We start from the raw sequence: 14788 nt of genomic DNA on the forward strand, positions 1-14788 counted from the left end.
TAAACTGTCAACAGATAAGAGTCCGTAGTATCAACTTGTGGGTAATTCATCTTGCAATTGTGCTATTGTGTTTTCCTTTGGAACGGCCAGGAAATATGGTTTGAGGCCTCCGTTCAAATGTCACGGCAAGTGCTTCGTCCGAATAATCACACAAAGTAAAAATGTAAAGTGGAATGTAATGAGTGTTTACTCGGGAGCGCCGCGCTCTTTGTCCCCAAACCCTCTTAACTTATGTGTAGTTGCCATTTAAGAACGAAAAGCACATTTGTAGCCTTGTGTGCGCTTGTGTATCTGCAAAAGGGCGGTGAGCGACTCGTCCTTAGGCAGCTCTGTAAACTGCTGTAGACAGTAGCGTGAGGTGAGAGAGCAGTGTAGGCCACTTTGTATCATGTCAGTGCTAGCGGTTAGACGCCATCTCCACAGTGTCCCTTGTCACCAATCACATCCTTTTAAACCACCCAGGGAGCTCGACACCCACCCCGCCCCCACCCCACACACACATACACACTCCCTTATCTGTCAATGCTGCTTAAATAATGTAATTAATGACTTAATTAACATTTCCATAATCTATTTTAATAAATCTAACACGGCATAATGAGAGTTTCTAACCTCCAGGCAATGGCATATAAAAATTCACAGCACAGAGCGGCGTGGTCAGGGCACTGTCTCAGCGCTGCACACTCTCGCCATGACAGTCAAGGAAGGAGAGGACGCATATTGTGTGACAGCCTTCTGAAAGGCAGCTCAAGTCCGACAAATGTCATGTGACCTTGCGAATGTGTCCAATAACGAAGCTGGCGGAGGAGGAGGAGGGCAACTTGAACATTGTTTTGGAAGGTGTTCAGGGAGAATTTGTCTGCAGATTGTACGCCATGTAGAGAAACACTAAAGGAACTCATGAAAGGGTCATTTTAAATTAGATCTGAGCTCCTGAGCACTTTAACCTGGAGCTGTCTCTAACCCGAGTTGTCTTATGCAGATAATTCTTCTTTTAGCTAGCTAAGACCTTGCCGGAAACATAACCATCACCAGCGGCAGAAGAAGAAGCATGGAGAATGGAGAAATCTAACAGCATAAAACTGCTCTTTTATGGCGGCAACAAACAACGCCTTTATTATCTAATGATTATTCTTCTAAATAATTGATTAAAAAAATAGTCAGAAATTTCTATCACGGCATATTGGACGATGGAGTCCAAATATCTCATCCTAACCAAGCAGGTCCAAACCTATGGATTAAGACAACACCTTCACACGAAAAAAAACAACAACAACACAAAATTCCTGTACAAGTCCAAATGCCGAAATACGCAGAAACCAAAATGTTTCCAGGTGGTGTCCAGATGGGACACACAGTTTGGGCCTCAAGAAGGTACTGAAGTGGACTAACTATTAGGGTTGCAACTGAAGGTAGGGAGCACACCCTTTCCTTGATCATCTGAATCAAGACGTCAGTTGTGCGTCAGAACATCACAGTCTTGGAGAAAGATTCCCAAAATGCAGTTTGCAATACATGTGCCAGCCATATATCTAGAGGCGGTACTATAAGAAAGGATTTAGACACATCAGATCTCATAGCCGACCAAAAATTAAGAAAGTTCAAACCCCCGCCAATAAGATTTATAGTTACTTATTGATAGCGCTTTATAGTAACGGCAGGGCAGAGACGCATGTAGCCTCCGCTATAGTGAGTCATTTATACTTGTGCACTCATCAGTCTGGCTCGCTCTGTAAAAACACCTCCCAAACACTAGTGGGCGCCTGCTGAAAAAACAAAAACCAACCTACAGCACCAAATAACTGCAAGTTTTATTTACCATTTTATTCATCACATTTCATCACATATTTTATATTTCCATTGCTTTTACATTTACACTTAAATATATTTTTATAAAAATACTTTTTATTGGGCAATGCAGGTACTGAAAAAAATCTTCTCACTGTTCTATATCAGGCTAAAACCAGTGATGATTTTATTGGGCAATGTAATTACTGATGAATTCATTGAGAACTGGATGGGGAATTTTTCAAGTTATTTTTTAATAAAATAACTTCATGTGTATTAAAAGTTATATTAAATGTCAAACTGACATTAAAGGTTGTTTTAGTTTCATAAATTTGACTGATTGAATTTGTGCTCATTGAGAGGACGGGATGAAGAGAAGAAAGAGTTTAGTGATGTGAAAATAACAGACAAAAATCGGCATCGGCCAAAAGGGAGCTAAATTTAGCTTATTTTTTTCTAAATGCTGCATCTGTGTTGTCACATTGATGGGGATTTTTTTTAAGTTGTTTGTCTTTCTGGTTGTGTTTTTGCGAGCTGTAGTGTGTTGACCTCCCAGGATCACCGTACAAAGACCCAACATATTAAGTCTCAGTAAGAAATGTTAGAGCTATTTTTTGTCAAATATTGTTCTAAAAAAATATTTGTAAAATACAAAATGACGAATGCTAGTAATTAGGTATGGTTGCCCTAGAAAAATACTCAACATATTCCATAATGACCCCGTTCGCCTTTTCTGATTTGTAAATTTAAAAATCTCAGTATCTAATGTATAAAGCAGAAAAACATGGACCTACTCGAGTAGAGCAGAGTACTCGAGAAAATTCACTAATTTACTTTCTGTGGAGTCAAGAGTCAGAGGAATAGAAGAATAGCAAACAGAGGCTCCAGTAACTCCATGCACTCATGTAATGACCAACATTAATTTAAAAAGCTCGGTTATTCAATTGCCCCGCGACAAAATGAGCCGTCATCTGGAGCGTCGTAGCCACGGCAACAGACAACAGGTAACAGCGTCACGGAGCCTCGGTCGCAGGGCGACGCGCCGTTAAACGCACTTGCCGACAAACTGGTGCGACTAGCTTGTTACCATTTCACCAAGAGGGAGTGTAACTGATCACGAGTGCACACAACATGCATCCATAACGGCGCAAACAACGAAAGGTCATTCTGAGCTGTTTGCTTGTTCAAACCCTGTTTGGAGGACTAACAGCCAGAGCGCGGTGGGCGAGAGATGGCGGGCCGGGGATGGGTCACTCCTTCCGAGGGCTTCCACCCCCCAGGGCTGAAGTGTGACTGAGATGCGCACTGACAGGGGGCAGCAGGAGGCTGGCACATCCAAGGCAGCAAAAGCACCACAGGGCACGGGTCGGCAAAGACCACCAATCCTAATAAGGGCGCCCACCAATCTTCCTACCGTACCAGTAATAATGTCAGCATCAGCAGTAGTCGTGAACTTTAGGGAGACTAGAAGTTGTAGGAGCTGTACATAATGACTCCTTCTACAACAATGCGAGGAATGGCTCCGCCGTTCCCCTCACTGAAGGTTAAAAACAACAGAAGTATGCCACGTCTAATTTGCGAAAGACTAATACTAATAAAAGCGCTAGCATTTTAACTAAAAACATATTTGGACCAAATACGCGCCGCGAACGCAGCCCGCCTGACGCTGCTGAACGTGCTGTAAACAAACCAATTTCCTGTCATAAAATTACAGCTCATTACTAGCGTGGATAAGGGCTTCAACAACATAATGATGCAGAAGCACATTACCACCGCCACCATGTTTATTAATTAGCAGTTGACTGGACACATTCCTTACAAAGGAGGTTAATGGAAGGAAAAGGAAAAAAAAAAAAAAAAGTTACGGGCCTTGTTGAGTTAATTGCAAACAGCCCGTCTTATTTCAGTCAAGACAAATACTGGAAGAAGGACACGTGCGAGTTTTAATTTTGCTGCTACTTTGGGTCACTTCTGCTAGCGTCGTCACATTTTACAGTGAATCTATGAAGCATTCAGCTGATTAAGAGAAGTCAGGAAAGTCACGGCAAATGCGTGCTATTAGGAAACATGATTCAAAATAGTGTATTTACCAGACGTGTGCAGCCTTACTAAGTAAACGCTTTACGCAATTACACATTACATAACCTGTGTTTGTAATCTGATTACAGTATCGGCCATATGTTGCTTTCTAATCAGAGAGTAGGTATTGTTTATGCCAGGAATCTAATGCATTATTTACAAGTTAGATGTTAATAAAAACAGACTGTTCATTTACTAATGGTTTACAGTACCGCAGGCATGGTTCCAATTAGCAATATCAAAATGGGAACGATGGCTAAGTGAAAACAAGAGAGGTGGGGGATGCTGGGGGTCAGACAACAACATGTTTTCACAGATGATTATTTGGATGACACGGCCGCTCACTGCTTCTTGTTTTGAAACTCGCATAAAAATGAAATGTTGCTTGAAAAGATTGTTTTATATGTTTGGCAGACCGGACCACAGCCAGCGTGGAAACACCGTTATCAACATTTTAATCATTCTGACCGTGTTCAGCGTATTATATGGAGTTCAGCCCAAGGGCACTTCAACTAACACAGAAAAAAAAAGTAAAGATACAACAAAGGGGGGAGGGGGGGTAAACATGAAATACTCACTTGAGGAGCAGGATCTCCGACAGTAACCCAAACGAGACTGTTGCCACTTTGAACGTGCTGGAAGGCGGAGGGTTGGTGAAGGCTGTCATCAGGCGGTGGACGACATAAGGAACTAGTCCCAGCAAAACGAAAGTGGTGATCAACACGAGCCATGTCCTCCACTGGAAGCTCACCGAGCGCCACGGAGAACTCCTCTGAAGCTGGTACTGGAAAAGAGAAAGAACAAAGTCATGAGATGTGTCACGCTGGTTGTATGATCACTAAACTCAACTTTATCAAATTCACTCTACTAACATGAAGCCAGCAACACAATGAAAGTTTTTTTTTTTTTTTTAAGCCTGCAATGAGGCTAGGAAATTATATGTTGGCTGTTGCTACCGGGCAGCTGCTGGATGGACTTTGAAATCTGGTTCTGGCATTCATGTCCATCTCATAAAGGATTGCGAGCATTAGGAGATCTCATAATAGTTCATCTTATGTCATGAAGTTCCACGTTATCCAATACCTGCAAAACTAGAGACATTCACAAGCCTCAGAGGCAGTTTGCTATTAGGACTAATGAGCAAATGTTAGCACATTTGGTCACGGTATGAAAATCACCATTAGCCTGGAAGCCAGACAAACTAAATTTGGTCTGGAGGAGTGGCGCTCATGTTTCACAGGAAGAAGGTCTGGGTTTGAATATGACTGGGGCCTTTCTGTGTGGAGTTTCCATGTTCTTCCTGTGTCTGCTGCATGGGTTCTCTCCGACTTTATCCCACCGTCTGAAAACGTCTTAGTTAGGTTCATTGGTGATTCTAAATTGGCCATAGTTGTGAGCTTTGGGAGATTATTACGCTTCAGACGGGACCAATGAGATTGTTTTAGATAAGCTGACGGACAGAAGAGGAACTGTGACGTAACCGTACATCATCCGAGTGCAGTGGAGTTGAATTTGTTTCCAACAATAGAAATATGGAATTGGATACAGTTGAAGAAATATTTTTTTTCTCTGTATCTGTTGAGACAACCCCGATAATGAAATATAGATACATTCTGATAAGAATAGAGACTTGAGCTAAGTCGGGCTACACATCAACATGTCAGCGTGCTCATGTTAGTGTTTAGATCAAGGAACCACTGAGACTAATGCGACTTCTGATCTAACTTTAAACGGCCCTTTAAGTCAAAGGCAAAACAACATTTCACGCACCCCCACCACGCAATATGTCAGCAACCACAAAAAATGTTACTTAGTTACTTAGACTGTATCAGTAAGTGACATCATCTTAGCTACAGTATATCGTCTCAAGGGTACTTGGTAGGTTCTTGTGTGAAACTGATTTGAAAGCCTCTTATAATGTATCTGTCTCCTCTGTTACATTATATCATCCAGTTAAGCTCTGATGATGGTGTAGATATTCACATGCCGCCTGATTCTCTATATTTTGCACCGTGAGCCATGAAATGCTTCAGACTTGGCATTCAGAAAATTTTCAGGCTGCGTATTTTTAAAAGGGGACTGCAGCTAGTCTGAATGTTGCCTTAGCTTGATAATCGGACTCAACTGCTATTGTGTTTCACGTCGTCCACTTAGCATGGTTTCTGGCTTACATGAGGCTTTGTGTTTGGGTCCAGCCATGTGGTAGCCCTGGTTATCGGCAGCAGAAGCTAGGATTGATGTGCTGATTATTTTCTTGATTTAGTTGTCACAGACAAAGCTCTAGGTAGCTAGCTCTGGAGGAAGACAGCGTTTTTGAATGAACATCTGTAAAGTCAACCAGCTGAATTAGTTTGTCGTTGGAAGCAGTTTAAAAGAGTGGACCAAGCTTGTGGAGTTGTCACAATGTTGTCCAAAGTCTTAGCTCATATAAAGTTGCTCATGTGGCTCTGGCAAATTACCAACATAGGCAAACTTAGATGTGTGAGGTGTTTTTTCTTATTAAAATCACTTCAAGCTATCTGAGGCAAGAATTCTGCACCCTAAACTTTAAACTCTAAACTCTCACATCACAAGACAAAAAGCACTAGTTATCCATGGTGATGGATAACCAGGATATGACTAATGACTAATATACTGGACAAACAGGGATAGTAATTGGGTTTTAAAATGTGTCATGTGGCCCTAGCTCATGCACTGGGACACAGAGCCATAATGTTTCCAAATATAGGAATCCTTGTAGTTGTAGTATCAACCCGTATTAGAGAGTTAAACAACCCCCTGTTATCGGAATAAACTAATTCAACCTCACACCTGTTCTTGCAAGGCTTTTTATTGTAGGCCTGGTGCTAATGTATATAACAATTAAACAGTTAGACTGGAATGCAAATGAAGACGTATATGTACACAGGCACACACATACGATGCATACAGTCATTAAGCCAACATGTAAACACTGTTTAAGTCCTTGCCAAACATGGCCTTGCTCTGGAGACAAACCAAACCACTTAAACAGCGTTTGATTAGTGTCTGGAATTCATCTGCAAATGCACACTTGACTTGTCCCCGTTCATGGCTGCTATTCATTAATTAGATTCTTTGTGCAACTGAGCTATCCTCAATGTTTAAGGTTACATCAGGCCCCAGTAAGTGGCTGCCTGATAACAGAATGCATCCATCTTCATTACTCAGCCTTTCTGTCTGGGCTTGCTCCTCTACAAGTTAGCTATGTCAGAAGGTTCTAAGGAACTGATACATCTCATTGCATTCAGTTCTTGAACTTTTGCCTCCTTTGATTTTGGTCGCTCTGATTAAATTACTCGGCTGTGGTTTCCACTCATATCAGGTTCTTTTGTGGCAATTTTGTTTTCTTCCTTCTCAAGGTGGAACAGCGTTACAGTCAAATAAAAACCAAATGCCTTTTCTTTTGCAGATTTAAAACTCCTTTTATGAAGGCACGTAAGGATCACTGGATAAATATTTCAGACAAGTCACTTGTAAAGCCTTTGGTAACGTTGCATTCCGTCCTTTCTGTTCTCGTGAGCCATGTGGAAAATAAACCATCATTGCCTTCAAAGGTGTTGTGCAAGCCAGTTAGTTCTGGTTAAATTAATCCAGTCAATTGACAAAAAACATTTAAAGTAATTTCTACTCAAGATTAGGGTGACGGGCAGGTCATTACACAGAAATGCTTCTCATTTAGAACATGACGACTAATACTTCAGAGATGATTAAATACGAATTAGATTTTTACCAAATTAATAATTAAATTAATCACATTAATTTCACGTCTAATGTTAAAACCTCTTGCGTTTCAGCTCCATAATGCAAACCTGATTCTTACATACTGTAGCCCTGCTGGTGTAAGGGCTATTAGAGCTATTATTCCATCCTTTTTGCCAAACAAAGCTCAGACATTGAGATAAATGTCTGCACAAACCAAAACATGTGTTTTCAATCTCGGAGGAAACATGAATAGACCCAACTCCCGAGGTAACAACAGAGCGAATGTGTCGCCACACGGTGAAGGCTTTCTTTTGTTATTTGGGGAAGGGATCCTGATAACACAAACTAAATTAAACACGGAGGTCAGTCCTTACGGTTTCCTGAAGGCAATTGACCACATTTTGGCAACAATCCTGAAAAGACGGATTCAAATGAAGCTGTTAGCGTCGCATCCATCAGCGGAACCTCAGCTTTTAGTCATATCAAGGCCAAACCAGTCTGAATCAGGTCAAAAGCAGCTCAGCATCTTTATTGTATCCCCCCAGCCAAATTAATTATCTGTGAAGGAGCAGAGTGGAGTAACAATAAGGACACAGAGCGTCACATCTGTCTTGTCTCATGTCTGCGTAGAATGAAAGCAGGTTTGAAGTACTTTGGAGATGTGAAGTGTTTTAGAGGAAAAGGAGACACAACAGCCCCTCTCTTTGCTGCAGGAAGCTATGATTAAAGACACACTATATGAGGATATGTAACCCAGGCCAGACAGCCTTACCTTCCCCTTTTTGGTGAGGAACACTGTCCTGGCTGGAATTACATTTGCCCCGCACCTAATCTTAAATTCAAATAACACATGGTAATCCAAACACCAGACTGAGACGCTATAACTTTAAAAGTCAACAAGCAATACATTAAACAGTGGTTAAAAAAATCACAGTCTGTTATTTACATCCTGATGTTTTATGACTATGACCTTTAAACACTATACCAATCAATCAATACAGGAGGGAAGCAGCCTATTGGGAATATTTAGATCCACAGATTCTGAAAGTAGGGCACTATTTATCCAAACACAATCATTATTAATAGCTGGACAGTCAACCCAAATACATTTTCTGCATATTTTCCACATTAGCCCCTCTCCCTCCACAAGCGCGCACACACATTGTCCGGCAAGGAGATAATTAATGAACCGCAGCTGTCATATTGGTAGACCAAAGGGGACAAAGAGACAAATACAATATTATCCTCAAAAATAAATAAAGTCATGGTCTGAGTGTGTGACCCATCATTTAAAGGACTGGAACACTCTGATATAAAAATCTGATATTACTGAACACTAGCAAGAATAACATCAAAGTTTAGAGTTAAAATGCGACGGTATGGCATCCTCATAGTAAGATCAAAGACTGATTGATTTCCTATGTCACCTTTCTTTCTGCTTCTCATGCTACGCCTGTTAAACTTTGAATTCCCAGACTTCCGTTTTCATCACATGACGCGCGCCGGTGCAAGACGCCCCCACATACGGGCACGGGGAAGGAAGGCGCGGCTCTAAAACAATATATTCCGTTTTTCAAGGGTCACAAACCTGGAGAAATGGTAACATTTGGAAAGAAGAACCGTGCTCTTATTTGATTCCATTCGCGTGTGACTCTGATGCATCGCACTCGGAAGTGTGAGCAAGCCTGCTAAGACATGGTGGATGTTTTTTTCTGCTTATCATATCCATGCCTCTGCATGCCTCACGCTTGTTATAAGCTAGCTATCAGCTGAAGCATTGTGCAAGATGTTGCTTTTCGGACACAGATAAATAAGAGATTATTCAGATTAGCTGCTAAAATATCTATCACCACATATTAAGATCCGGATATACTGCAGTCTCTGCGCTAAAGGTCTGAATTGGTTTTCCGATGCTGGCTCAGCACTTAGTAACCTTTAACTGGCCGTTATGGGCGCATCGACAAACTCTAGTTAGATCTCCTAATTTCAGGTGCAACGCAAATTAACTGTTTAATGTGGAAATGCCAAGCAGCTCCTGAGATGGTCTCTCGTGTACATGCTGCTTGTTTGCTAACAACAGGAATGAAGTTCTACTTAGCAGGACTAAACTCGAAAGTCTATTAACTTATTGAGATTAAAAGCCTGATGCTTTCCCTCCCCCCCGTTCACGGTGCTCCACGGCCCTTTGCCCTGGCCGGCATCACACCTCTAAAGGAGAAAGGTGATTGATGAGAGCCATCAGGCTGCTTGGAATCCTTCTTATGCATCTAAGCCATTTCGACACACACTGGGAGATCAGGGAGGGGAACGGAGCACAGGGGCCGTCCATCCTCTCACTTTTTTAGAAGAGAAGTATTCGTACTAAAATATTTGCCTTGTACATTAATCTCTGGGAAATTAATTTGCCATTATACTTTGTCCCTGGGAAAAAAAGAGACAATTTAATAGAGAACTGTGATTCCCACTCCCTAATCTTCATGCTTAGTGAGCGTTCTCTCTTTTGACTCACTCATGGGACTGCTTGGAAATTAATGTCCCTGAGGGAGCGCTGTTTGGACAGTCAGGGTGGATCCTATCATCGACCACTGAGACTCTCTTGAGAAAGGTTAGCTGGAGAGTTGAAAGGCAAAGCAAAGCGTGTTATATATGCATATCCCTAACAGACGTGCTCAATCACATTAATGCAAGCGTGGCACATTATTATGTACTAATTGCCAATGGATAGTACCATTACTTCAATGTGTTAGTGATCACACTGCTACAAACCAAATGGAGGCCATTGTGCCCTGATGAATAACTTCACTGCACCTAGGACAATAACCATGATAAACACAATGAGAGTGGAAAGTGGTCTGCGCTGCAGCTGTTTCCTGTTAGCTTTTACTCTATGTGACATATCCGTTGAATTATTGAAGCAGCACCTCTGACGAATTAGACAAAACTACGCAGTAAGAAGACGGAAAATTACATTCAGGAAAAAGGGCAAATAAATGGTATAAAAAAAGACCGTTTATTAAACCGCCCCAAACACAATAGCTTAGCTTAGCACACCACTGGAAGAAGTGTGAATGTAACTGAAGAATCCTAGCATCAAACATGTTGGTGTGTAAGTAACTAGCGGTAAACCAACCCAGGGTCACTTCCAAGGCCAACAGCTAGCATGCCTTTAGCTAGCATTTTGTGAGCTAACACGGGTGATGTTAAATAAAAGCTATTGCGTTCACTTTGTATGTGCCTGTCCTGTAACTATAGCAGCTGCCTCCTGTTCTTTGTCAGATTTGGGGAATTAAACATTACACGTGTACTTGTTCTCACGTAATGTTAAAACTGACAGACACTGTTGGCAACAACGCTGAAATCAAACCTCGTGGCTTTTCCAGGTATACATGCAGAACAACCAAACAGGTTTATGTTACTGTTACTATCAATCAGGATGGTGCTAATTAGTGCTAATGCTTTATGTACTTGTATTAAGCCCCTGTAATTAAACACAGGATCTATTTGAGCAAATGCATATTTCACCAAGTTTCGAGGGGCTGCTGTGTTAAAAACCAGCGAAGATAGATTTTCAAACTCTTATTTAGGTAAAACCTGCCTGTGATACTTGTCATATCAGTTGACAAATCAGTAACGTAGCTGCGTAGAAATGGGAAACCCGCTTTTGTCTACCTTTGTCTGTTTATATTATTAATTTCGCCGGCCCCTGACATCCCTGTAAGCTGCATATGTGCCATGTGAGGATGGAAAGCTGGGCAGAGGCACCAGCAGTAACTTGGCGAACGGTCGATTAAGGGTGCGTGTGCATCCTTGCGGGGAAGTGTGAGAGAGCGCACGCGGCTGGGGAGACAGAGGACGCATTGTGTGGAACGGTTTGTGTGTCGGAGAGACAGAAACAGGGCGAATTTGTCTGCGAAGGGTGGGGTTTTGGTCTTCCGCCATCGGATAAGATATCCTGACAAGGCAATCAGAGAGAAACAAATTCTGCAGCCACACGGGTTCAACTCTCTCGTTCTTCACCCTGATGAGCTTTTGAAAAATGGGGCACAGTTGAAATTGGTTTTGTATGAGAGGCTTCAGATCTGTCTCTTGTCAGGATTATTGCCACCTGTCTTCATTGGCTGCAAAGGTCTGTTAATTAATCTGCCTCTCCTTTTTAGTGGCCTGAGAGGACGGGGCAAACTGAGCGCTGTCTTCCCTGCTCAGTATTGATGTGCCAGATGTACTATTGCAAACAAGTCTATGTCTGATTCAGGATAAGACTACTGCCATTTTAACTAATACTCCTAATCAGTATCATTAAAATATAACATCAGGTTCTAATTTTATGAATGAGGTTCTTTAATCGCATATTTAATTTAATTCAGTTAAGGAAGTTTTATTTGGACAATAATCTCTTGTGATAAATGAAGCTCCTGACTGATCATGTTAAAATGGAAACTTCAGAACACAGCTGCAACTGTTTGGTAAAATGAAATGTGCTTTATTCTATAGAAAGACGGCCAAAATATACACGAGAGATGTAAATAGAAGCCTGCGGCTAAGAGCGACAACACATAATACAACACTGACTAATTGGACATGGCTAGATTAATGTGCAACTGGATATCCATCCAAAGCTTATCAGAGTAAAAGCGTTATTATACAACCACCAGCTGCGGCAGTGTAATTGAGCAGGAGAGTGTCCATGGATTTACTAGGCCAAGGTAGTGCAAGGAAGAAAACAGCTCAGTGAACTTTTTTCTTTTGTTGTATGAGGCCCAATCACAGTCCCACAGGAACTTGCCACTGATCCCAGTCCTGCAAAGTGTCAAATTGATCAAGTGTTCACTAGGATTGTCTGCTGCTGAGTGTCTGCACCTGTGCATTCCTCTAAGTGCTGAGATCCCGGCGATTTCTTGAAGTGAAGTTTGAACTTGGCCTGCTGTTTGCGTCCCAGGCGTACCCAGGCTTGCCCGGCTGAGAGCAGTTTGTATTGTACACACACCGCTGTCACTCTGCGCTGTTCTTCTGGAATGTAAACCACCAGTGTCACACCAGCGCAATTTACCGGGGTTGCATGTTTTCTTGAGAGGCAGGTGTAGTTTGGGATGCAGGACCAAAAAGAGCTTTGCCAAGTAACAGCTTGCAAACTACTCGAAAGAACAACAGTACCTCAGTATTAACTGAATACACAACGAAGTTCTCTTTTCCATTACAAGTCTGAACAAAGAAAAAATCATCAGATAATGCTCATTACATATTTCCCGTTTCCTCTAAATGCATGCCACAGCAGCCTCAATCAGCAGCACTTTTACATATGTTTGATTAAAGTAAAATGAGCTGTTGTTTCTCCAAGGACATCTTTTTATGTGAAGAATACTTTTTGATTTAGCAGATGCTTATATGCAGAGCAGTATCATTGCCGCCCACAGGTATAATCAACCAGAAAATTAATAATCCTTCTGGAGGACTACAATAAATCATTACGCTTTGGACAATTAATAATGGAGGCGAAGCTTGGGATGTCTGATTACAATAGTTACGATGCATATCATCAAGATTTAAATTTAACATTTCACAATGGAATTTCAGACACCGTTGCACATTACTGATGTTTAAATTTGGCATTAGGGCGGGTCATGGTGGTTGAAGGATGGTGTGTATCTCCATCTGTAACTCTAACTAAACTGCTACTGCAAAATTACAGTGCAGTACTTTTGTAGCTATAAATTTACATTTGATACAGAGTAAGAACAGGCTTGACTAGTGATGCAAGAATAAAAGTAGAAAAGGGACTTTATGTGTAGGTACAAGCACTTTATGTTAAAAGTTGAATATCTTGAAACTTTAAAAAGAGAGAAAATAATTTTCAGGAGCTACTAGTCGTCCTATCAACACCTTCCCTCTACAAATGAGAGGTTTTTGACCAAAGTATTCCTGATTATTCAGTGGCAACTTTATTTAGATTTTCAATACAGCATGAATATGATGATATGAGTGGTAGCAAAAATTATCACAGGATGAGACACCTCTTATCTGGTACCACAGAAATTGTAAATTTTTGGAAGATGGTGCAATAGCTTACACGCACATGCTACATTGTGGCTTTTAACAGGGAAGTTGTCTGGAATCACCATTTGTCAAAATGTGTCTATGATAAAACCTATCATAAAACATCCTCTGATGACACCACTGTCTCTTTAAACTGTAATGTTTCTGACGTGGTGTTCCACAAGGACATATTCTGGATCCACTGTTTATCAATACATTGCTATTACAGCAAACCTTGTTTGCTGAACATTTGCTGATGACACCTCGGTTGACAAATCAACTCAAGGAAGGTTGTGAAAAGATATGAACATAAAACAAAACACTGAAATAAATTACTTTGACTTTTACATTAGATAACAAAACTATTGTAGTTTTAATTTTCTTAGGCTCTAAGTTTTGGCTAAAGACAAACAATCTAGTATGTCTTTGTGTGATGCAGGTGAGCGAGGCTGAAATAGGGATCATAATGAGCATCTGACCTCTGTGAACACAAAATAAACGTATCTGGTGGAATCCACTTTCCACTTGGAAGCAGTGATTCAAACAAGTCCTCCAATATGAAATGACTCCACTAGACCTTTGTACCTACCATTGGAATACAACCTATTGGTGAGATCAGTATAGCACAAATATTTTATACATCTATTTGGTAAGGTTTAGGAAAATATCTAGGCTTAAGGTAAAACAGAGGCCATTTAGTGTAATGGTCACAGTAACACAGTTAAATTAAACGCTGGTTTCAGGTTTTCAAATTGGAAACAAACAATCGTAACAACACCTCACTGCCTCCCTTGCTCTTGTAATTACTACAGCCATTATAGGGCGCTGCCACAACGAAACATAGCTATGACTCATGATGATCAAGCAGACAATGGGTTGTTTTTTTATGGGAGATTGGTCACCACTACGTGTCTTTCCATTCTTTTTATTTCAGAACTGATAAAAACAATCGAAACTGTCTCCACCACACTTTGAGTACTGCTTTGTCCTGCATTAAAAGAAGACGTTTTGACACAGGGCCACTTGATCTGGAGTAATGTTACTATTTTTGGCGCTCAGATAATGCACCAATCAAATTACAGTTGTGACACTGTCAAAATTTCCATTTCTTCATTGTAAAAATTACATTTTTGGCTAAATAAATACACATGTCAAAACAAACACAGAA

General features: G+C 41.1%; 1 protein-coding gene across 4 annotated transcripts in view; it reads right to left on the minus strand.

The window, feature by feature from the left end:
* Nucleotides 1-14788, minus strand: part of LOC125009282 — a 76260-nt gene that overhangs the window by 4124 nt on the left and 57348 nt on the right. For all 4 annotated transcript variants that reach the window (XM_047587082.1, XM_047587081.1, XM_047587080.1 and 1 more), the window contains exon 4: nucleotides 4446-4651. In XM_047587082.1, the coding sequence (XP_047443038.1) occupies nucleotides 4446-4651 (206 nt within the window). The remainder of the gene's footprint in view (nucleotides 1-4445; nucleotides 4652-14788) is intronic.

The sequence above is a fragment of the Mugil cephalus genome, chromosome 6, assembly GCF_022458985.1.
Source record: "Mugil cephalus isolate CIBA_MC_2020 chromosome 6, CIBA_Mcephalus_1.1, whole genome shotgun sequence".
Lineage (NCBI taxonomy): Eukaryota > Metazoa > Chordata > Actinopteri > Mugiliformes > Mugilidae > Mugil > Mugil cephalus.